Below are 26,021 nucleotides of genomic sequence, written 5' to 3' on the forward strand. Positions count from 1 at the left end.
AATCTTTATTTGAATAAAGGGGAATTAAGAATGTTTATGGAGCTCGTGGTTGCCGTTCCTTACCCTATTCCTTAATTTCAGGTTTGAATTGAAGGAGAGCTCCACTTGTTAAATTCTCCGAGAGACTGCAATTTTGACATGTATTGCTAGTTGGCAGAAAGACAATAAGGATACGACGCATGTATTGAGATGGCGGTTATGTATGTAGACTAAGGAGTGAAAAAAATGTTGTATGTTAAGTACAACTGTACAACCCAATGTAAAGAATTTGTCACTGAATGTAAAACATTTTTTTTTGCTGCTTTATGAAATATATATATCTTGTGTTTTCAACAAATATTCACTCTTAATTGGTATCTAACTTATTTTGGAATGATGGTTTCACAAAATAAATTGTTGCCTAGGCCTAGTGACTCCATTAGATTTTAGATGGAGTCATGGCCAGTCACGTTCCAAAAACAAGGGCGTGACACATTATGTTTGCCTGTGATTGCTTGTCTTGTGTACATGGGATGGGTAACTATAATGTAAATAGTAGTATAGGTGCTTTTTTTTTTTTTTTTGATCTGTAAATTATAAATTGTATTGATCAAAAAAGGATATGTACAGAAGCACGTGGCATACCCCAAGTAGCAAACCAGCTACTGCAGCAAACACAAGAAAACACAAACAACTCAACGAATTACATCAAAACCTGGGCATACCCCACTGAGTGTGTCATTGCCTTTGTGTAAAAAGGGAGTATTATTCCTCGGTCAGTTTAATGCTTCCTAGTGCTAGAGTTAGAATAGCATAGAAAGCTCTTTAGGGAAGGGTGAGTGTTCATTAGTCGTTGTAAAACTCACTAGCATTTGGTAAATGTGTTGAGCCTAGTTGCATCCCTTGCTAAACACACATTGGCTACGGAGGTGTTGCATTGCTTTAATGCTTACCGTGTGATTCTTATTTGCTTACATGGTTGCTTACTGCTTCTACTTACTTTGTATTTGATGGTTGCGAATGTGTTCTTGTGGTAAATTGTGGTTTATTTTCAGATGATAGTTGAGCAAGAATGCTTTAGCTGCTGCATGGCCTCCACAGGGTGTGAATTGTTTGGTTTGAGACAATTAACCATGCCATGCATGTCCATTTCCCTAACTTAACATTCATTTTGTGTTAAAATTTTGTATTCCTACATGTCCACACAAGTCCTGGACATGCTCAAACTCGGTTTTAATTTGTGACAATTTATGTTTCTGCTTCAGATAATAAAATGCTGAAACACATTTGGTTCAAAGCATTTTACTTTTTTTCAAATTGAGACATAGACAAGAGGTTTTAAATTGTTTATAAAACAACCAACCTCTGTTTAAGAAATGAAAAAAAAAAGGCTTGAAAAGCATGTTTTTGTGTCCATTTGTTAAAAAAATATGAAACAAAAAGCTGTTCATATGCACCCTTGGTTAGCTCTCCGTCATGCCTTTTCAGCGTTATATTACTTACAGATTTTTCTTCTTGTGATGCCTTTTGGTTTTATATTACTCTTAGATTTATCTTTGTACTTCTATTCTTTTTCTAAATTTTTTATGCATTGTATTGTTATTATTGTATTTGCCTCATGCATAAGGCCAACAATAAGCCTAATCAGAGCATGTTGCATGTCTTATAACCTTAGCTTGTTAGGAAATTTAGATGGAGATTTATGTTGGTTCTTGGCTTCTTTATACTAGTGAACTAGTTTACTGCATCTTTTGTGTTTGCAGTGGAGGAGTAGACAGAGTGAACAAATTGTGTCACAAGCCTAGTGTAGGTCCAACTTCAGTGTGATGTTGCCTGCTTTGAGTCTCTGACCCGCTGGGCCTCATGGTTTGCCCATTAAACGGTGTGCCACAAAGTCGAAGCCTAAAAAATCATCCTATTGCCAAAATCTACACGTCTCAATGTGTGATTGTGACAGGCTCTCCAGTTGAATCTTTAAAGCCTTCGTTAAAGAGGCCCGTGCCTTTGTGTAGGACCTACACCATTGTGTCTGATTTTACGAGATGTTATTAACCCAAGGATGACTTAGATACCAAATGTGACAAACTTTGCCCGACTTTGGTGAGGTATGCCCACATAGGCCCATTTGGCCTCATAGTTTTTCTTTATAAAATGCTCCTCACAAAGTTGAAGCCTATACCATCCTTATTTGACCAAGATCTCCCATATACATGTCCAATATGGGATTGTGACACCTAGCTTGAGCACATCACATTTTTTTTTTCTTTTTTTGGGGTATATTAGTATAATGTTCTTATATCTATGATGTTTGTATGCCCCTTATATACTAGCCTAATGGGGTATTATATAGATGGATTCATTGAGGCTCATCTAATCAATCTATTAGTTGGATCTAAACATAAGCTTTACTTTATGACTATTGTGAGAATAATCTCTATACAATCTAGCTGAAGCTTTATAAACCTACATGCTTGGTGCATTTTATATTTTCAAGTTTTCTTTGTTTTTCCCAATATCTTTAATTTGAATGTGTTGCATTTATTCATGTATTGTGAGAATAATCTCTATAAAATCTAGCTGAAGCTTTATAAAATTGGTGCAATTTATATTTTCATGTTTTCTTTGTTTTTCCCAATTTTTTAAATTTGAATGTGGTGCAATTTTGCATGAGTCATGACTAAAATGATGCATGAATTATCTATATTTTACGTCATAAGAAATATCAGTTTTTGCCGGTACAGGGCTTTTTTTTCCCCCCAATTTAGAAGAATAATGGCATTTGCTTTAGAATGTTATTCTTGTTAAAGATCATTGAATGATTTTGTTAGCCGTTGCTTTTTTACTGCTTAAAATCATATTTAAAACATATACTGTGTCTTTGTCTTGTCAGGTTGATTCTCTTGAAAAGTTGGATAAATTGCTTGATGCATGTAGAGGGCTTGGGGTAGAAACCAAACCTATGATTATTGATGATTTGGGAATCATTCCTTTGTTTTCTTGGTATCATGAGGTAATTGTTAAATGAATATACATTCTATACTTGATTGCGGAATTTTGTTCCTATATCATTAAAGTATTGCATATATTACATTCATGTACTGATAAAACTATTTCTTTTGCAGAGCTTTGACAGAGAGAGGGACATAACTGGTATTCACATTCCTTCTTTGGAGATGGTGATTCACTTTCTTTCTTCCCAGTAGGGTTTCAAAAACTTGTTTGATTGCTAGAGCTTGAAGTTCTCAATCTATATTTATGCTTGATTTGATCTTCAAATGCATATGACTTTGTTTTTATTTTATCTGCAATGCATAATGCTTGTGAATTCTCTCAGGCTTTGAAAGTTTTTTCTTTTATTTTCTTAATTATCCTCATTTCTCTTTATTTGTCCGTAGTTTTCCTTACTTTCTCTCTTGCCAATAGTTCCATATCAAGTGGTATTAGAGCCTTACTTTCTTCCACCTGCAAATACTTCTGTCACCACCCGCACTATTCATCTCTACCATCACCATCCACCTTCTGCCCCGTCGTCATCTGTGACGCCCTGATTTTTCAACCTTTTTTTTTTTTAATATATAACCATACATCTCTATTACCATAATATCATCATCAAAGTTAATGCAGCAGAGAAACATAATACTTCTAATCCTTATGTACAATACCAGAGTTCTATAGTCTTCACAGAAATGCATATAATTCCCAAAAATCCAACTGATATCCCAAGGATTATACAACATATCCCCACTCCCAAAAATAAATACACATACGCTGAACTATTGGAACTATGTCACGCTATCTCGGAGCTCGCTTTGCCTAGCTGCCTGAATTTCCTGAAATGTTCAAAATCTTTGGGGTGAGACACCTCTCAGTAAGTGGGAATAAATTATTATCAGTGTGTGGCAAATGAGTTTTAGTTTATCATAACACACCCATATAAATATTAATTTAATAGCGAATTCATGGAACTGTACTCATATTTATATAAATGTATATACATTTGCATCCATATATTTTTCTCGAAAATATGATCATGCTTAGTAAATATTTCTGTGTACAAATAACATATCTGTCAAAATATAATCATATGAGTGTATCGTGTCCGTAATGAGAAACCTATTCATATCACCATCATGTAATTACCCCACATGACTGGGTTGTGCGGCCCGAAGGCGGGACCTAATTGTGGCTGGCCTACCAGGTTAGATCAAAATACCTTGTCTGTAGTACGATTGGCCTGCCGCAGCCTGATTCGGACCCAGGGGCTGTCAACATCTCCCTGCAGGCTCAATCAACCTCCATTACCAACACGCATCCTGAGCAGTGTGGTTGCACTTACTCAATCACTAGCAATGGTACTGTGCTCTCATACATAAACCAACAAGGTTCTCATTTCCACCACTCAATATACATATTTCATCATGTCTGTATATATCTCATTTCATCATATCTGTATAAATCGCTTTTGTATATATCACATATCATCATATCTAATAAAACATGTTTGTATATATATCTCATATCGGTATGAAACCATCATATCATCTACATATCAATATAAGACTTTCCATATCATAGCTTGATATAAAAATCATCATAACTTATATCAATTTAAAAAAAAAAATCATTTTTTATCATTTCACTATATCCATTGCATTTCCAATATTTCCATAAACCCGTAAAAATTACATTTTTACCGTATAATATTATGACAATACTCAAATTCAATTATATAATAAAAATACATAAATCTCATGCCGGGAAAAATATACACATAATAATTCAAAACATCATTTTCATATGCCTGATAAATCAGAAAATCATATATAACATTTCCTTGTTCATATGCTTAACTTTAATCGGTTAATTTTCATGAATACCTGACATAATTTATTCCCCTTACTTGATTCCTGGAGAAATGCCCACAGGAATCCTAATGCAATGCATGCGGCTTAATCAGCTCAACCTCGGAATAATTGCTGCCCTAACATCCCTAGGCTCACACGCTCTCGTTAACCGATTAAATTTTGAAGAAAATGCGGGTATGATCCACTTTCTATATTTAAATTTAATTTCAACATATTTAAAAACACCAATATGATCAAATCCCCGCAGTTTAATCTAATTCCAAAATATTCCCCAAAAATTCTATTTAATGAAATCCCTGCAGTTTAACTTAATTCTAAGAATATTTCCAAAAATCTAATATAATCAAATCCTGCAGTTTAATTTAATCCTATGAATATTTCCAAAAATCTAATATAATCTAATCCTGCAATTTAATTTAATCTCAGGAATATCACCAAAAATCTAATATACTCAAATACTACAATTTAATAATTAAATACTATAATTTAATCGGTTAAATTTTTAAAACAACAAACATAATTTGTACTCCTTACCTTAGCCTTGGAGTGGTGCTTAGAATCCCTAAATCAAAAATTTGCTTTGATTAACTTGCTCAGAATTGAAGCCGGGACCTCGTGGTGGTGTCTGATCGTCGATTCGGCTTAGTTTCGGAGTAGAAATTGAAGAGAGAGAGTGGGGGCATGAGGAGAGAGAGAAAGAGAGAGCGTGAATTTGGGGGGGGGGGGGGCTCTTCTGGATTCAAATTCAATCCTGAAGAAGCTTCAGGTTATACTATATATATATTATAATATTATATTAATATATTATTATATTATATTATATATTTAATAATTAATTTAATTAATTTTTTTTTTTAATTCCACACATTATTTTTGGGGTTGTTACATCATCCACTTCCTCCATAATCTATAATCTTCTCACATTGTGACAACTTTAGCACCATCAACACCAATCCTTCCTGAACATTTCCTCATTCATAGCACATTCATCTACACTCCATTGAGAACTTGGAAAAGGCCAAATGAGAGTATATAAGTGAACAAAATTTTTTATTTACGTGTCTTCAACTTTTGCTCGTTGTTAATTTTCAATCTTATTTGAATAAATTTTGTTCTTAATCATATTTGTGATAGAGAGAGAATACAAAGTAAAATTTATGTCCAGTTTTTTTTTTTTTTTCATTTCCTTTCCTTTTATATCATAAAGGTCCTTAATCCAAATGGAACCCTAGAGTTTTCCAAGATTCTTTTGCATAACACTGGGGTTCTTTCTGGTTCTTCCTTTGAACATTTGGGAAAATAGTGCAGAAAATCCAACCCCTGTTGAAAGAAATAGGTCTATCAAGTAAAGTCATTTGCATTGTAAGGTAGAGGCCTTGGTCGAAGATTCATCTGGAGAATGATTTGGGCTCCCACGTTGATGATTTACCAGTTGATTCATGATTTGGGTGACTAAGTGCCTGTTTGGTACCTCATATAAATAAGTACTTATAATTAAAGTGTTGTTTAGTTCGTCATAGAAGTACTTAAACGGACTTACCAAAAACATATTAAATAGTGGGTTTTTTGAGAAATAGTTGGCAGATGCTTATGATCTCTTATAGGAGATTGAACACATGTACTTATATTATGTTATAATATATTATGATGTTGTAATAAATCTCGTTTATTATTAGCTGCTGTCAAACTTGTTTGGCTACTCTGCACCTCAAAATCCTTTCTGGATCATTTGGGCTCACACATACAAGCTCAAAGGAAACAACTCATGGTCAATCAAAATCCCTACTGCTAGTACCTGTATTTGGAAAGGAAAACTCAAAAGTCAGGCCTCTTGCCTAACACAGCATAAAGTACCTCATTGGCAAAGGAGATTCTACTTTTGTCTACTTTGACAATTGGCGCCAAAACAGCCCCTTCATTGATTATTTTGGACACCACTTTCCTTCTGATATTGTCTCTTCAGAACACCAAAATGAAAGATATGATCTGTGAAGGCAAATGGAGATGGCCAAGGAGACCTTCACCCAGTGTCCAGCAAATGATGGGGAACATTAACAGTGAACCATATACTTCAAGTGAAGGTTCAGCAATCTGGGGACTCCACACCCTGTGAACTTCTCTATCCAAACAGCATGGGACTTCATCAGACAACACAATCCTACAGTCTCTTGGGTAAAAATCATCTGACCCTTGACAAACTAGGCACATGGGGGAAGCAGCCAACAACAGCTGCAAACTAAGGCGGACTCCCGACAGAAACTTGCAAACACCTCTTTTCTCTTGCCCTGCCACAAAGCCAACTATCACAAAGGTTGCAGCTGCTTCAAATGCTCAACTACATTCTCAGATAGAGAAAGCATCATCAAATGGCTAGAAATGCTGGGAAACTCCTCTGAGGAAACCTACAAATTTGATTGGTCTTTAGCAGTCTAACACACATGGAAGGCAAGGAACAAGCTACTCTATGAAGGAGCTGAACTAAAATCTGACTGTCACACAATTGGCCATCCAAGATATAAAGACCAAATGTTTTGGAGTTTAAAAGTTGAACATTCTGTAAACAAGATAGCTTTATCAAGCTGTAAATGTACAATCTGTTTGGCTCTTAAGTTATATATTTTTTAACATATTATTATATGTACAGTGTAAAAAAATTATTATTGTTATTATTATTATTATTATTATTATTATTATTATTATTCAATAAGTACTTGTTACAGTATTATTAGCCAAATTAATATTTATATTTCTAACATTAGTAAACATTACTTTTGACCTCTAGTACTTGCATAGGCAGTGCTTATTAATAGCACATCGTCACTTTTTTATTTTTTTGATAAAAAGGAAATTCATTAGAAAAAGATAATCAGGGGAGAAGACATATCCTTAATGAAATCTGGGAATCCCAAGAAAAACAAAAGATAAAATAAAAGAAAACACAAAATAAAAGACAGCAAACTAAAATCAGCACGCCCTTAGAAGGGACTTTTGAACATCTGTCAAGCACATCCCCTTAAAATTTCCATTGCCCACACACCCCAAATAAGCCAGAAAAACACCTTCTCTCCTACCAACCAATATGGAATATTCTTCCTTGGAAAAATATGCAAGTTACGTTCCTTCCACAAGCCCCATAATACTGCAAATAAAGTACAATTCCTAAAACAATGTCTTCTTGCCTCCTCCCAAACCCCACAAATGATATTACCAAAAACTCCTCCACTGTTCTAGGACAAACCAAGCTTTCTCCAAAGTAATTGAATAACTTATTCCAAATCTCCAATGCAAAATCGCAATGCAAGAAAAGATGAGAAACAAGTTTTGAGCAAACAAAACAAAGCATACATATATCAGAGGATTGAGCCTTTAAAGGTCTCCTCATCTGCAGCAAGTCGTTAGTATTTATCCTATTAAGCACAACCAACCAAAGAAACAATTTGATTTTATGGGGGATTTTGACCCTTCTAGATTACGCTGTAGAGTGGAAAGGAGCGATTGGTACCAACCAAGAAATCAAAGAAAAAATTACAAGAAAAAACACCAGAGGAATCCAACAGCCAAGATCGACTATCGTTGTTGGAATTTACCCTACAATTGTTCGACATAACCAACAAAAAAAATGATTAAATAGTTTCCTTATCACTCAAGGCTCTCCTAAAATGAAAATCCCAAGAAGGTAGAGGACCACCTGAATCTACAATAAAAAGAAGAAATGGGATCATTTTGCAATGAGCTCAAATGAAATAAGCAAGGAAAAGAGGTGGCCAAAACATCATTCCCCAACCAAATATCTTTCCAAAAAAGAATGTTGCAGCCCTTAACCCTTCGCAAATTTGGTATGGGGAATAAAGAGAGGGTAAATCTGGGAAATAACTTTCCACTGGATTTCTGAAGAATATCTAGAACCCAAATTAGTATCCCACCCATTCCCATCGGGTCCAATTTACTTTTGATAGCTTTATGCCACAAGGAGGAAGCCTCTAACGGGAACCACCAAAGGCATTTAGCCAAAAGATCTGTGTTCTTAGACACTAAATTTTCAAGACCCAAACCAGCCTGTCTTAGTCCTACACACCAGATCCTTAAAACCCCGAACCACCCCTGACCATAGAAAATCTATTATAATTCTCTCCATCTTACTAGTGACTCCCATTGGAATTTTAAAAATAGACAGAAAATACAGTTGAATACTAGAAAGACAAGCCTTAATTAGAGTAATCCTCCCTCCCAAAGAAAAAAGGGCTCCCTTCCACCTGTCTAGATGCTTGGATACTCTCTCCACCATTGATCTCAAAAGCTAGCTACTCTAGGATTGCCCCTCAAAGGAACCCTTATATAGGACATTGGCCACCCCAACATAGCATACCCAACTTCCAAGGGTAATCCCCTAACACTCTTTATAGGCACGTTAATAGCCTCGATTCCATTCTTTCCTATATTAATCTTCAACCTCTATATTTAGAACATAAGGCTCATGGCCCTCTGGGAAAAATATAGTATCATCTGCAAACTGAAGGTGTGACAACCAAGGTCTTAAATTTCGATTTCGACTCAAATTTTGAACTACCAAAAGTACAGAAATTTTGATGAAATAATAACGAAAATCAGTAGTAAAGCATGGAATTCTTTGTGAAACTTTAGAAATGGTAACAAACATAATAATGTAAGTTTTAGGACTATTATATTACAAGTTAAATACATCTATGTTGTGTATGAGGTGGTAAAGTTGTAATAAAGTATGTGTATCAAACATATTTGTAAGATATTGTATAGTAAACATATTCAACTAATACAAATGAAATTCATAAATCATTTAAATATTATTTATTATACAAATAATGATATATTAGACATAAATGGTTAAATAAAATGCTACTGTAAGTTTATTTTTTCATATAATATCAAAAACATTTGTAATAATATTTTGTTTCGATAAAAATAAATAAAATAAATTAAGAGAGAAATTTCATTTCACTCCCAAATCTCTTTTTTGAATTTCAAGGAAGTTTCATTGTATAGTTAAAATTTCGACAAGTTTCGTTGAAATTTCGAGATTTTGATAAATTTTGGGATGATTCGTTGAGATTTCAATGGAAATTATGCAAGACGGAAATTGACTGCCATTTTGATTTTGATGGTGACGGAAATAAGAAATTTCGACAATTTTGTGGAAATTTAAGACCATGGTGACAATATAATCTCCTCCCTGCCCACTATAAGACCTTTCACTAAACCTCTATCTGTTGCCCTATCAACCAACCGATTCAAAACATCAGCCACTAACACAAACAAAAGCAGATAAAGAGGATTCCCTTGTCTAATCCCTCTTGTGGCCCTAAACCATGATTTAAGCTCACCATTCACTCTCATCACAAAATTCACATTAGATATACAACCTTTCACCCATTTCTACCATCTTTCTCCAAGCCCCTTCCTTACTAAAATCTTATCCAAAAAATTCTAGCTCACTCTATCGTAATCTTTTTCGAAAACCAACTTAAAAACAAGCCCTGTCTTCGTCCTTTTAATATCCTTAATAGTTTCATTCACAATCATAATTGCATCCACAATTTGTCTTCCTCCCATAAATGCACTCTGGGCCTTAGAAATAGTCTTGTCAAGCACCACACAAACCAATTAGCTAGCACTTTAGCGACTATTTTATAAACCCTAGAAACTAAGCTAATTGGTCTATAATCAGAAATCTTGGTGGACCTATTTTTCTTTGGCACTAAAGTGATAAAAGTTACTCTTACTTAAAACCTCATTCCAATAAAATTTATTAAAAACCTTCAGTAGGTGATTCTTCACCACCGTCCAACAATCTTGGCAGAAAGCTAAATTAAAACCATCTGGCCTAGGAGCTTATCCCTCCCCATCCCAAAAAGCCCCAACTTACTTTTACTAAGGGTCTCTCTAACCAGGCTATCCAATCAATAGGCAAAGGATCCCACTCTAATCCTTCCACTATTGGTCTACTCTCATCCTCCTCAGAATACAAATTATAATAAATATTAGTGATCTCAAAAGCAATTCTATTAGATTCCGTGAATAACCCCCCTATCCACCTCCATCTCCCTTATCAAATTCTTTCTCATTTTCCCATTGGCCATCATATGAAAAAATATAGAATTACAACCGCCATCTCTAACCGATTTAAACTTCATATTTTGCCTCCAACTTCTCATTTCTTTAAAGACTGGTTCATGTTCATTTTTTAGAGAAACACTTTTAGTCTTTTTGTAGAAACCCGAACCCGGAAAATAAAAGAAATAAATTAGAAAACAAGAAAGAAAAATTTAAAAAGGGCAAAGCAGCAGGACTCGTCGATGAATCCCCTGTTTTCGTCGACGAGTGCCCTTCTATGACTTGTCAATGAAGTGCTGGTGTTGTCGACGAATAAATCCCGAGAGATAGGAAATCTGAAGCTTAAGGTTCGTCGACGAACCTCTTCTTTCATCGACGAATGTTCTTCTGCAATTCATCGACGAATGCTCTATTTCATCAACAAATCCGGCCGGGTCAACGACCTATAAATAGGTCTTAAATAACTTTCTGATTAAGAAACTAAAATATCTCACTCTCTCTCTCTCTCTCTCTTTCTAAACCCGCGAGAACCGCTTTCTCTATATTTGATTTCTCGCCATTCGTCGCCCGAATCGATGATCGGAAGCCACCACGAGGATCTAGGAGCATTTCTCTACAAGTCTAGCATAGTAGATTTTTGAACTGGGCTTTCCAGACACCACTCCAGTGCTAGGGTAAGATTTAGGGAATTAAGCAAATTTGATGTTTTTGGGAGTTTAATCATTTATTTGGAGTTTGTGGGCCTGGAAAATGTTAAAATAATATTTTACTTGGGGTTGAAATGATTAGGTTTTATGAATTCAGGGTTCGTGTGAGCGCCGTAGGCGCAGCTTTGGGATCTTTATAGGCGTAGCTTGAGGAAAACAGGTAATGGGATTAAGTTAAGTCAGGGTTTATTAAGTTTGAACCAATTAAATTGCTTTATATATATGTATATTATGATTTCAAAGGTTATTTCGAAAATTGACTGTTCAAAATGGATTTTATAAATATATGATATATGATATGGTATTTTGGATAAAATGAACGGTGGAAAATTGGGTTTTATCTTACGATGGTTGTTTAAGTGGCTATGTTCAAATACTGAATTTGTGTGGCAGGTGAACAATCGGTATGAGTTATTGTATAACCGAATTTGAGTATGGTTGTGAAAATACTGAACTGTTTGTGAAATATACTGGAACTGCTTTTGCAAAATATTGGGATTTGATATGACGGCCGGGGGCCGGGATTTATTTAATGGCCGGGTCCCGGGTTTTATTTAACAGCTGGGGTGGCAGGTTTTGTTAAATGGCAAGTTCTATATGAAATGAGATTTATACTATAGTTTTTACTATTTAAATTGCATGATATGATTTAAGAACCCTGAGGACCAGTTGTATTGTGAGTACGGTACCGTTTCTAGAGATTTATATTGAAATCGTGTGCGCCCACACTGTACTGAGAGGTATTTTGGATAAAGTGAACGGTGGAAAACTGGGTTTTATCTTACGATGGTTGTTTAAATGGCTATGTTCAAATACTGAATTTGTGTGGCAAGTGAACAATCGGTGTGGGTCATTGTATAACCGAATTTGAGTATGGTTGTGAAAATACTGAACTGTTTGTGAAACATACTAGAACTGCCTTTGCAAAATATTGGGATTTGATATGACGGCCGAGGGTCGGGATTTATTTAATGGCCGGGGGGTGGGTTTTGTTAAATGGTAGGTTCTATATGAAATGAGATTTATACTACATTTTTTACTATTTAAATTGCATGATATGGTTTAAGAATCCTGAGGACCAATTGTATTGTGAGCACGGTACCATTGCTAGGGACTTATATTGAGACCGTGTGCGCCCACACTGTACTAAGAGGTGTAGGGTGGTCTCCGTCATTTAGCCTGTGTAAGGATGAAGTACCTTTCCTAGGGACCTGGGTCAGGAAGTGGTAAGACTATCGGACTTGCAATAATTGAGTTGTTGATGCCTGCAGACGTACTTGCAGATGGTTACTTCAGCTGTGTTTGGGTTGATCCCCTAAGGCATAAGCCTAGCTTTCGAGCCGCACAACCCGTACCATGGGGGAAGTAAATGGTGTGTTAGTCTCAGGGAGTGTCTTCTACGCATATCTGTTGATTTATGTAAATGGTATTATTATTTATTGAATTGGTTTATACTGAAGAAGTAAATGCATATTTTTTAACTGTAAAGGTGTGAGTATTTGTATATGAATTAAAGTGCATAAATGTTTATAGCGAAATAAACTCTCCGCTCGAGGGCTTGCTGAGAAAGGCGAGTACCTTGATAAGTGTCAGTTGTAGCCGTGCCACGTTGCATAACGTATTAGAGCAGAGGGGAGCTACATTTATGGGCGTGTAATCTCCTCTATCCTCGTGAACTTTCGCTGATAAATAATTGTGTGTGTGTAGGGGTGAGCAAACAGTCGGTTCAGTTAAATTCGGGTAATTAACCAAATTAACTGAAAAATTCGGTTAAATAATACCATTAACCAAACCGATTGAATTGACGAAGGACACCGAACCGACCCCGACCGAATTGCCCATTTGGGTAATTTGGTTAACCGAAATCATTTAAAGTTAATTGCTAGAAATATAATATAATTATAAATTTTTTTTAAAACCAAATCCAGCTTAATTAAATACCTTATTTATTAATTATATTAATGAAAATAATATTTTACCATAGAACAAAGAATCCAAATAGGTTAATTAAACTCCTTAATGCACTTGCATAAGCAAAATTTATATTCATAAATTATATTTAAAATCTAATTAATTAGTAATTCGGTTAATCGGTTAACCGAAATTTTTTTTACCCTTAACCGAACCGAAACCGATTAACCGAAATTTTGTAGAATTATAACCGAACCGACTAAACTAGGATTTTTACCCAAACCGAACCGGCCAATTTCTGCCGGTTAATTCGGTTAATTCGGTTTTCACCGAATTATGCTCACCCCTATGTGTACGAGTATAGTTGGAGAATGATTTTATAACTGTGGTTAATTAACAACTGATGATGTTTTATATACCTTAAAACTCACATTGGCAACACATTGATATTAACTTAATCTGTCCTACTGAGAAGTGTCTCACTCCAATATACAAATCATCTTTTCATGACCATCTTGAGATTGAGTTTAGCAAATTCCGGGGGCGGGGTGATAGCTAGTTTCAGTTTTTGTGAGTGTTGGTAAGAACTCTAATGTAATTAAGTTATGTTTGAAGTGCCTGGATGTGTATTAGGGTTGCATGGGCTGAGATGGTTTTTGTATTATATTATGGTCTGTAATATGGATATTGAAGATCTTCGTGTATAAAGGTAATTTAGAACTCTGGTAATGTATTTTGGAGAATGTATCATTTATTTCCGCTGAATTTATATAATAAATATGGTATCAGGTACATAGACGTCACTATAGTAGCACCCCGGGCCCCACGTGGCGGGTTGAGGTGTTACACTCTTCCTCCCTTGAAAGGGTCACTCATTCTTCCTCTCTATCTAACTCTTCCAAATCTCCTAGGATAGTTGACTTTTTAACCCTAATATCTCCAAACACTTCCCTATTCCACATTTCTAGTTTTTCTTTCAACCTCTTCAACTTCTTCATAAATCCACACTCCTCCCAACCCCTTTCAACATCCTCACTCCACGAATCCCTAACCAAGGTTTGAAAGGAGCCATGGTCTCACTACATATTCTTGAACCTAAATGTGGTATAGGAAAATGATCAGATGTAGATATAGGTAATACTACTTGAGAAAGATTGGGAAACTCCTCCTCCTAGTCATTAGAAAATAAGAACCTATTGATTCTACTAGCCAACTCTCTAGCCGCACCCACTGACCATGTAAAATTGGCATTGCCCAAAGGAAGATTCCTCAACCCACACACCCTAATAACCAAATCAAACTTTTGTGTAGATGCATTAACCCCCCCACCCCCCTTCTTTTCTTGTGGGAACCTAATTGCATTAAAATCACCACTCACAATCCACCTTGGCGAGCAAAAACCAGAAACAAAATAAAGCTCATCCAAAAAAGAATGCCTAAGAGTAGGCTTAGAAGGACCATACACAGAGGAAATCTACGATTGACCCCTATCTCTAATTTCAAGAAGGACTGAAAGAGAAAAACAAAAAACGACTAAAGCATCCATTCTAGTAATAGACTGAGTATCCCACAACACTAAAATGCCGCTCGGCACACCCCAAAATGGCCCAAAAACCCAATCCTTACACTGCCCTACCCAAATCCCTCTAACAACATCCCCGTCTGCTAACTCAAGCTTAGTCTCCTGAATTAAGACAATATCGGCTGAGTTCCTTAGTAAAACCTCCCTAATCAAATAGCTCTTTCTAGCATCCCGTAAACCCCTAACATTCCAACTAATAATCTTCATAATCTAACACACTTACCCCCTTTCCTTTTCCTATAATTTGATGCAACAGATCAGATTTTTTAATTCTTTTGCCACCCTCTCTTTTTTTTTTTCCCTCCTATAAGTTTTTGGACTCAACCCTAACTTGACCTCAACACGTACAAGACTCACTAACTTTAACCCCATATCATATAAGAGCTCGTTTGGGTCTCAGTAGTCCCTCTCACTAGCCCCTTGACCAACACCAAAGTCGCTCCCCCAATTAGTTCCCTCGTTGTGGCACAAAGACTTAATAGGGAAAAAAGACTGAACATGAATAGGAAGAATAACTTTTCTAGGTTCCGAAGAATTCAGATTGCCATTGGATCCGCTGTGTCCTCATCATTGCCCCTCCTGACACCTGGAGGACTAACACCAACGACAACCTTTTTTACTCTTACCAGACTTGTGCTTAACAGAACCTTCTAACCCTTACTCAATATTAGAGGACAATAAAGTCTCTTTTCCTGTGTAAGCTGAGGTGTAAGTAGTTGTTTCTTACTCCATAGTATCTTTTTTGTTCTTCTGTTAAAGCACAAATCCCCAACAAATTTTTCCCAATTGTCTTCTCCTCCCATCTTTATCTCACTTTTTAGCTGATCGACTAATAGCCCAGAATCAAAATCGCAAAAGCTGCTAAGGTCATCATCTGCTTCTGTACACCTCTCGTCCTCACTAAACTCATCTAGCTGATTATTTTCATATTCAAAAGAAAATGGCCCATTGCTGCAACTTGGATCAGTTTGGAGAAGGTACTGCCCTGTTTCTGCTGAACTGATTTTTTGTACTTGATCCTCTAAGTTGCCCCTTTGCAGAAGTATATCGTTTGAAAACTCAATCCCTCTAGCTAAATCAAACCCCCCCCCCCCCCCCCCCCCCAAAAAAAAAAGAAAGAATTTTGTCATCGAGTCTTTAGGCCACTCAAATTCTTATTCATATATGTTGAAATAATCTGAGTATGCTCACTGAAACCTTCTATATTTGGGCTGACTCCTTTAATTTCTACCTCAATCTTGCCATTACTGTCTTCCTCACTTGTCTCTTTGGTGTTCTCTTGGGACTTGGTATAAGCTTATATCTTGTCTTCTGATATAGGCCCAACACCCTCTTAGATAAGGCTTGGCCTGCTACCCCCTTTTCCTTTAATTATCCATTTAGTGGCTATAACAGGCCCATCGATAACAGGCCCAAATTTCCCTCTTCTGAGCCCAATATTAAATTTGGAAGCAATTTTAAAATTTGGGTTGGATGTGGAAGTTAAAGGACCTTTTTCCTGAAATCATGGGATTCCCCATCGTTCCTTCCCGAATCGATCTTCCCCCTCGCTAACGACTTCTGAGGAGGTGCACTTCTTTGACTGGCTCGAGCCCTAGCTTTACTCTATTGTCAGCCTCTCATGTCTTATTATGTTCAAGATATCACTGTCTGAACATCTAATGGCAATATGCTTGTTATGTTCACAAGAAAGCCGTAGAAAAGCTTCAAAATTATTTCTCCAGCCTTCATTGTTCTTACTCTCAGGAACACATAAAATGCTGTGTTTTCCTCTTGCGATCCCCTTCTCTATTCGAAGGAATCTCCCTTTGTTATTGAATTGCAATTTAGTTGAGGTCCAAGTTCCTTCGCTTTTTAGGTATTAGCCTCCTGGATTTAGTTTGTCTACTCCTTGCTTTCCTTCACATATTACTCCTAATATCTTCATGATCCAAATAAATTCCTCTTTCGTTAGAAGAATATGTGAAACTTTTCTCCCTGAAAACTCTGAAATCTGGAAAACTGAGGGCTGAAGACGATTAGTATAGAAGGTTTTGTGTTCAAGCTGCACTGGGGAATGACCTCCCCACCCAAACAGCTTCTTACCTAACAAGCCATTGGTCACCCCCATTCTTCAAAACAAACTCCAATGGACCAGAGTCGAGAAATAGCCGGATGGCTAGACTCGCCCACCACTCTGAAGAATTAGAATCTCAGACGAGGCTTCTTTGAAGGCGGAAAGAGGGTACACTGATCGTCTCTAAAAGCCAAGGATGATTTGCCGAAGGGATGTTCAAACAATTGCTGGGGTGTTCTGTTTGGAGAGGAATCGAGTTTGAGGAGGGATCATGATGTTGTAATCGAGTGGATTCTCGCGTGCAACGACTATAGAGGAAGCCTTTGTGATAAATTTCTAGGAGAAAAACTCTCGATGGTCGAACAAGAGAACTCAGAGAAGGATGATTGTTGAGGAAGAGTCAGCTTCAAAAAATGGTCAGTCGACTAGGTTTTGGCTTCTACAAAGGAGAATTGAAAGAAGGATGGATGACGAGGAAGGCTTGGCATTGAGAACCACTAGGCTTCGACTTCGAGAACAGAGGAGGAAGGGGAAGAGCATCGGGGAGACCGTCAACACTTAATAATCATTAGCAAATGGACCCTAACCTCATTTAACTAGTGCTAGAATTTGTTTGGATAGTGGCACCACACAAGCTGTCATATCTTTGGAGGCTTCACTTCTACTGTGGTTTCATTCTGTACCTCCTGTCAATCTATCCTATTTGATTTCAATTGTGAGGCATTCAATGTACTTGAAGTTGAGCAAAAGGAGGCTTTCCTCATAGATGAGCTGGTAAAATAGCTGCCTTCTCACTCTCCTTCAGCTGATTTAGATACGTAATCTTATCTCTTGGAGGTAGGTGCGGAAGCTCTCCATTTGACTCAGGAGGCTGGTCCATCACTTCGATTGATCCTGGAAAAAAGCCTTAATTGTGAATAAGTATAAAAGAGAGACGTTCGTTGTTTCTGTATAGCTTTCTAGAGCATAGATCTAGCAACACATTCTAGGCATTAATGATTGGTATTGATGCATATCATGTGCCAAGTCATCACTTCAAGAAATGATGAATAAGAAGTTTGGGAGGCTATAGGTACTAAGGATCATTGTGTCAAATATCCATGAAATTGTCAAAAGTTTTTGCTTCCACCACCTTTGAAATTGAAATGGCAATTAATTTCCATCATGCTATATTCTGATTGAAATTTCCATGCTGAAATTTAGTGAAATCTTGAAATTTCAACTGGTGTAAAGCATTGTGCACGCAACCCACACACCCAGCTAGAAGCAATGTGGGCAAGTCACATTAAACATTGCTTACCCTTGGAGTTAGTTGAACTGGAGGCGAAAGAGATTGGGTTGAGCTGCTACAAACAGATAAAAAAGACATCCAAAATAATTGTGAGTTCTATCTTAGATCTTCAAAATAATATGAAATTTGTAAAAGCTATCTCTTATCATGATATACGTAATGAAGTCAAGTTAGCAATTTTGAATGTCCAACAAGTCGTTTACAATGTATATTTGATTTTTGTCTTTTTCATTTTATTTGTAATTTTCTTAATTTTTTACTTTACTTTTAAAAATGTATGTAATTTATTTGCATATTTTTATCTAAAAATAAAATTCTCAAAAGGCTTACACCTCAACATCTTAAGGCTTATGCCTCAACTTTTAAGGGTTAAAACACCTTGCCTTATGCCTTCACCTTTTATAACATTGAATGAAATGAGAATGCAACTCCAGCAACCATCATATTTAATCCAACGAAACAATATAAAGGTACTAACCAGGTATTTTCAACTCTCTCTTGCAAACTCTGCAACAGAGGTGCTTCAAATTACTACAACACCATACTATAGCATGGGTACCATTTTGTCATCCCTGGTAAATGAGTTTGAAAACATAGCAAATGAATTTGTAACATCTGATAAAAGCTAGACTTTGCAGATAAAGTGACTGATAACACAAATATGCACATATTCTGATTACTAGAATGTATGTAATATACTAATATTATTGGTTTTAAGAGTGTTATTGTAATCTTATTGAAATAACACAAGAATACCCATATTATGCTGGACACTATAATCTTATATTCCTATAATCCTCGTGAGAGAACCAAACCAAACAATTCTTGTGAGATAGAAATGCTATTCTTGGGCATAAGATACCTAGGAAAGTGTTCTAGGAGGGCATTTAAGATAGCCTAAGCCTGATGTCCCTTATGAGTTGAATACATTCATCAAGAGTTTTTTTGGAACTGGCAGGGAATGGTGCAGAGAGATTAGTTTTCCTTTTTGTGTTTACATGCACACCTGCATATATATATATATATCAAACAATGAATAGCGTCCAAATGATAATATGAATCATACATCCTTGTACTTGTATAGGTAATCTTTGCCCTTCAGCATGCTATTCTCGTTGCATATATTCTATTTTTGTCAGCATTATTATTCAATATAGTATTTTTATTATTGGATATGTTTATGTTCAATCTCTTTTTGATCTAAATGCAGGCTTGTAAAGATTTTCATGCATGCAAATGGCCTGGGGAACTTTCAAATAGGGATACTTCCCTAGCTTTGTACTTTGACAAGATGAATGAAAAGCATCAAGATTCTGTTAAAGATATGCAGAGGATATGTACCCAAATGATTACTCTCTCTCACTTTGTTCCTAGGTTTGTTAACTGCTTCTTTCAACTCAGTTTTTGAACATGTTTTTAGAACTTGTTAATTAAGGTTGGCAATCTTAGGACTAGTAATTGGTTTCTCTACCCATTAATTATGTTATTTGTGAAAATGCTTCAGTCATTATGAAAATTTTTCCCCTCATGTATTTGCACATGTATGTATAAAGGCATTGTTTAAAGCCAGTTGGACTCGAGTAGTGTGGCGCAGGGCCATGGTTTTAGTAGCAGTGTAGTGGCAGCTTTAGCTGCTACCTGTGCTACATCAGTTGTTAGTTGCTGCTATGATGCTAAAGCACTATTATAGTTCCCTACAGAAACTATGATAGACCTGTAAATATTGAAATGATATCTTCATTCATTTCCATATTTTCCTTAGTCCCAAATTCTTCCCAAATTCTTCCTCTTATACCATGCTCATAATCTAGCAAAACACAATTTGCAAATTGGTATAATGTTCCATAATGCGATGCATTTGGTTTTGGAACACTAAATTTAGGTATCTAAAGTCTCAACTTGATATTTTCCATATGAATTATACGTTTTTATTTATGAAAATTGATTGCTCATATTTTAACTTTTTTTTGAGTATTTTTTTTTCCTTTTGAATATAAAAAAAATTTACTATTTTTTCATAAAAAAAGAAAAAGAAGGAATTTATTAAAAAAGAAAGGAATATACAAAGTGGAGGATAAAAGATCCTCCTAACATAAATTAAATGGCAATAACAAAATCACAATAATAGAGGCTGCCAATCCTGCTGGAATTCGAAAAAGCATTTTCCCTCAAAACATACTGCTTTAAAAGCCAAAAGCAGCAAAAACCACACATTCTGTTCAATCAGATCCCTGTGAAACAGCAAAACCTGTGCATTTCCACATTATACTAGCTTCTTTGCTCCTCCTATAGCTTCTAGAAAGAAATAGTTAAGTAATCTTCTACTGATGCTGGGCAAAGCCATATTTCTCTAAGCAAGCCAAACAATATAATACACAATTCTTAAGCATTTGTATAGTGCAAAAGAAAAAAAAAAGAAAAAAAAAAGAAAAAAAAAAGAAAAAAAAGAGAACTAGACTCGGAATTGTCGAAGCATAAAATATACCCACATGGGGATAATGCCTTAGGAAGTCTCCTACTATGCAACAAAAGATTGTTTGCGTTAACTCTATTAAGAGCTGCTAGCCAAAGGAATGCCTTAGAGGGAACCTTTGCCTTCCAATTGCAGTTCTGAAGACAAAAAGACAGGCTAGAGTAAATCAAATTATCAAAGAAAGATTTACAAGAAAAGACCCGTGAGGCATCCATAGCCTACACCCAAACATATTCTCACAAGTTGCCTGGTCACCAACAAAGAAAGCAATGAGGACACCTACCATCCAATCATTCAAATTCTTATAAAAATTGAAATCCCAAGAAATACTATTGCCATCATTATGAATCATAGAAAGATGAAAGATAAGTGGACAACGATAGATAAAGAAATGGTGTGCACTGATATGTCTTCCCAAAAACACTAATATGTGAACCATCACCTAATATGTATCTAGTGAAAGAGAAGAATAAATAATAAATTTGAGAAATAAGCCTCCAAGGATGCACAAGAATGTTTGTTACCCATGTTAATGCCCCACCATTCTCTTGAAAGAAAAATTTACTTTTGATAACTTTGAGCCAAAGGGAGGCCACCTCTAAGTGACGCCACCATAACTATTTACCCACGAAAACTATGTTTTTAGACACACACTTAACTAGATCCAAACTCCCCTCAACCTTGACCCACAAACATTTTTCCAGCTAATAAAATGATCTTACCTGTCCTACCCTTGACTAAAGAAAACTCCTCCTAATCTTCGCATTCTGAATTCTATATCTGAAAAATAATAAAGAAGGATAGCAGCAGCATACACCTAATAAGAATGATATGACCACCTAAAGAGAATAATTACCTTTCCACCCATGCAACGCTTAGACACTTCACCTAAGGATCCCAAAAATTTGAAGACCTAAGATTGCTACTCAGAGAAACCCCTAAATTGATCAAAGGCCAACTAGTTAGCAAAGCCAACTCAAAAGACCTATAGAACTTAGATCAATAGTAGCAATCCCTCTCTTAGATTAAAATTGAAAGTAGAATTGTTGTACTTCTAAACTTGGAAAAGGGTGTTGGAGTTCTAAATTTCTCTAGTGATGTAGCTTTTTTTCCCCTTCCCTATCAAATGAAGGTTCGAACTAGCCTTGGCGTTTTAGCTTCTTTGCTCTTTGTCAAATGAAGATTACAAGAATGACAAGTGGAGATTGTTGAAAATGGAGGAATAGGTATAAAAAATTGATAGAGTCTGCATTCATGTGTAGTGACCATTTGATTGTTAGGTTGGAGTGTAAAACTCTTTGCACTAATTGCCTCAACCCTGTAGTTGGATAGCAGAGTTCGTTGGGAGACATTTGTCCTACATTCTGCTGAAGAGTAAGGAATTCTCATAGATTATCAAGGCCTTAAGTGTGATTTGCAAAGGAACATGGGCTGTTATGGAGAAGATTTGAGGTCACCATCAATTTGGGATTCTACGAGAAGGGAAATTCATCTGCAAAGGGTACTGAAGGAGGAAAGAGGCAAGCCCTTTGTATACTTGAAGGCAAGAATGGTGAAGGGTGGAGAAGTTTCTTCTAAGCCCTTTAAAGCTTTCAACTCAACCTAACAAAAAAATTGCTTTTTGGTGTACAAAGTGTGGCTCCTTGAACCTCATTAGCTATGGGATACACATGAAGAAGTGGAATGGGGAATTGAGGCAATTGGAGAAGTGATCTTTTGCTAATGTTGTCAGAAGAACATTGATGAGGGAATGAGATTGGCAGAGAGGGACGAATCCCTTGGTTTCAGGGGAGGAAGGACTGCTTTATTTTCTAGTTTGAATTTCAAATTTGTTTCCTATTCCAATTTAGGGCGCAAAAAAGGGAGGAATGGGCTTGTCTGTAGTGGGACACCCAAATTAGTGGCAAAATGGGATTTTAAAGAAAAAGGGGGAATTGGGCTCAACCCAATTCAAAAGGAATCTCTTTGTGAATGTATGGAAGGGAGCTCATTAATCTACAGGACAACAAGAATTAGCCTGCCAAAAGGTGAGGGAAGTAAGAGCTAGAACTTAGGTGAACTCCCAATTCCTCTAGATGTAGTAGACATGGAAGGAGATAGACCCTTGACTAATTTTTAGGTCTCTCAACCTAAAGACAAGATTGGAAATTTTGAAGATTTTTTTTCCCCCGCCCGGGGAGTGGGGGGGGGGGGGTGGGGGTTTGTATTGTAGCTAAAGAGGCTTTGGAGCATATGGTAGAAGGCAATTCGAAAAGGTAAAGGATTGCTTACTTGAATTATAAAATTTCTATAATAAAAAGGCATTGCAACCCGTCAAAAGTTTATGTAAGGGAATTGGGAGTGATATTAATAAGGGTTTTCTTGCTCCAATACCATCTAATTTTGGGTTAGAAAATGGGCTTGGAACAATGATGATGAGGAAAAGTTGTTAGACTTGGAAGACGATTTAAGCAGTTTCTGTGACTGAGAAAATTGTTTATTGGTTGACCAGTTGTGAGTTGATTTAGTCATGGAAGGAGAAAATGATTGGGATCAACCAGACATATTGCAAATGAATGGGAGGAGAGATCAAAGCAGAGCTTAATTCCCTCACAAGAAACTTTGCATTTAGGGGAATAAATCTTTCAATTGCCTATTGACACTGAGCAAGTGGATGAAGATACTATGAAGCACAACTCAGACCGGATTAAAGTATTAACTAAAAAGGGGTTTTTGCCCTCTGCTCTTGAGCCTATCCATGATAAGGTGGATCTCATTAGCATTTGTCCTAGGTAAGTCTAAAAAGGAGAGGGGGGGGGGGGGGGTTGGGTCTTGGTAACTTGGTGTCTAAAAACGCCGTTTTTTTAGCTAAATGGTTGTGGTGCTTCTATTTAGAAGATAATTCCATATCAAATAGAGTTATTCGTAGTAAGTTTGGTTGGATGAGAATGGGTGGGATACCAATGCTAGCTTAAGATGTTCTTTGGGGGAGTCCATGGAGGTCTTTTTTCCAGATTTACTCTATTTTCACCCCTCTCACTAAATTTGCAGCGGGTAAGGGATCTTGGATTCAATTTTGGAAAGACCCATGGCTTGGGAACAATTCTTTTTCCACTTCTTCTCCTTGTCTTTTTAGATTTTTCTTTGAGCCAAATAGGGTTATTACTTTCTTTGTGGATAATGGGGTGGCTTTCCGGTCTCTTCGAATCTCTATTTTTGGAGACCTCTGTATGATAAGGAGATGGTGGAGCTTCCTTGTTGTCTGTATTGTGCAATTACAAATTATTCTTGGTAAGGGATGTTCGTTCTTGGTGTCTAGATCATTTGGGGGTGTTTCCTTGTAAATCATTCTGAGTTTTTGACCTATTCAAATTATGCCTTTCCTCTTTATTCAATTATTTGGAAGGTTAAAGTTCCTCCAAAAATTAAAGCATTTACTTGGTTGGTTATGCTTAACAAAATTAATAACAATAACTTGCTGCAGATTAGAAGACCTTTGAAGGCACTCTCTCTCTCTCTCTAGATGTTTGCGTGCTCTGTTATGAAGATTGTTAGTTGGAATGTTTGGGGTATAGGGGAAGTTAGGAAGAGAAGTTTGGTTAGTGAGGTTTTTCTTAGGAGTTCTCTAGATATTGTTTTAATTCTGGAGATTAAACTTGAACAAATCGATGGGGAGGTTGCTAAAGGGATTTAGGAAGGGCTTAATAAGGATTAGGTCTTCTTACCCTCTTGGGGGTCAGTGAGGGGCATTCTCTTGTTGTGAAACACTTGTATTATCTCTAAAGTGGACAGTCTAGTGTTCTTGTTGTTGTATTTTTTTTCCCCTCTTTCTATCTTGTTGGAAGTTAGAAGTGAGAGATCGGGTTCAATGATGGGTTTCTCTAGTGTATGGTCCTTCTAGGCTTGCTTTGAGGAGCTCCTTTGGGGATGAGCTTATGGCTTGCTTTGAGGAGCTTCTTTTGGGATGAGCTTTATTCTATCTCTGGCTTTTCCTCCCCTAAGTGGATTGTCGTGGTTGCCTTCAATGAGGTGAAGTTTCCTCAGGAAAAGAAGGGGGGAGGTAGGGTTACTCCCACAATGCAGAAATTTGATTTATTCATTTGGGAGAGTGGCTTGAGGGATATTCCTTTGAGTAATACTAATTTTTCTTGGTCGGTTGGTGGAGCTAGGGCTGTGGCTAGTAGAATTGATAGGTTCTTGTTCTCTAGTGAGTGGGAGGAACCGTTCCGTAATTTTCCCAAGTCATTCTACCTATATCCACCCCTAACCACTTCCCTATTCTGTTGGAGTCTAGGAAGGTATCTTTCTTGAGGCCGTACTCCCTTCAAGTTTGAAAACAAATGGTTGGATCATGATACTTTCCCATCTTTGATGAGGGATTCTTGTAGTGAGGTGGTGGATAGGGTTTGTGAAGGCTTCATATTTATGAAGAAATTGAAGAGGCTGAAAGAAAAATTAAAAGATTGGAATTGGGAGGTGTTAGGAGACATTCGACTTATAAAAGACTAGTTTTTTAGAATATTTGGTTGAGTTAGAAAGAAATAAGTTACTAATCTCATTGGGGAGGAGGAGCTGAAAAGAGTTTCCTTAAAGAACGAATTGGAAGAGGTATTTTTAAGGAAATGAAAAGTTGGAGGCAGAAGATGAAGTTTAAATGTGTAAGGGATGGTGATTGTAATTCTGGACTTTTTCATTGGGTGGTGGGGAATTATCTCGGATAAAAGTAGGATAGCTTCAAAGATCACTTATTTTTACTATAATTTGTATTTGAAGAGGGTGAAAATAGACTGATGGTGGAAGGGTTATAGTGGGGCCCTTTGCCTGATGATAACATAGTTTGGTTAGATAGACCTTTTGAGGAAGAGGAATTGAGTTCTTTTGTCTTTGGGAATAAAGCTTTTCAATCTACTTTTCTTTCAACAATGTTGGGTAGTGGTTAGGGATGACTTGATGAAGGCTTTTAATGAATTTTACTAGCATGGGTTTTTATGTAAGAGTATTAATTCTACCTTTATGACTTTGGTGACTAAGAAAAGAAAGTCTATCAAGATATTTGTGTCTAGTATCCAACATTTATCAAGTTATCTTTAA

General features: G+C 36.5%; 1 protein-coding gene across 7 annotated transcripts in view; it reads left to right on the plus strand.

Moving 5' to 3' along the window:
• LOC131158103 (uncharacterized) overlaps positions 1 to 26,021 on the plus strand; it is a 74,598-nt gene that overhangs the window by 12,622 nt on the left and 35,955 nt on the right. For all 7 annotated transcript variants that reach the window (XM_058112705.1, XM_058112704.1, XM_058112710.1 and 4 more), the window contains exons 3-5: positions 2,870 to 2,989; positions 3,102 to 3,155; positions 19,689 to 19,852. In XM_058112705.1, the coding sequence (XP_057968688.1) occupies positions 2,870 to 2,989; positions 3,102 to 3,155; positions 19,689 to 19,852 (338 nt within the window). The remainder of the gene's footprint in view (positions 1 to 2,869; positions 2,990 to 3,101; positions 3,156 to 19,688; positions 19,853 to 26,021) is intronic.

The sequence above is a fragment of the Malania oleifera genome, chromosome 6 (assembly GCF_029873635.1).
Source record: "Malania oleifera isolate guangnan ecotype guangnan chromosome 6, ASM2987363v1, whole genome shotgun sequence".
Classification (NCBI taxonomy): Eukaryota; Viridiplantae; Streptophyta; class Magnoliopsida; order Santalales; family Ximeniaceae; genus Malania; species Malania oleifera.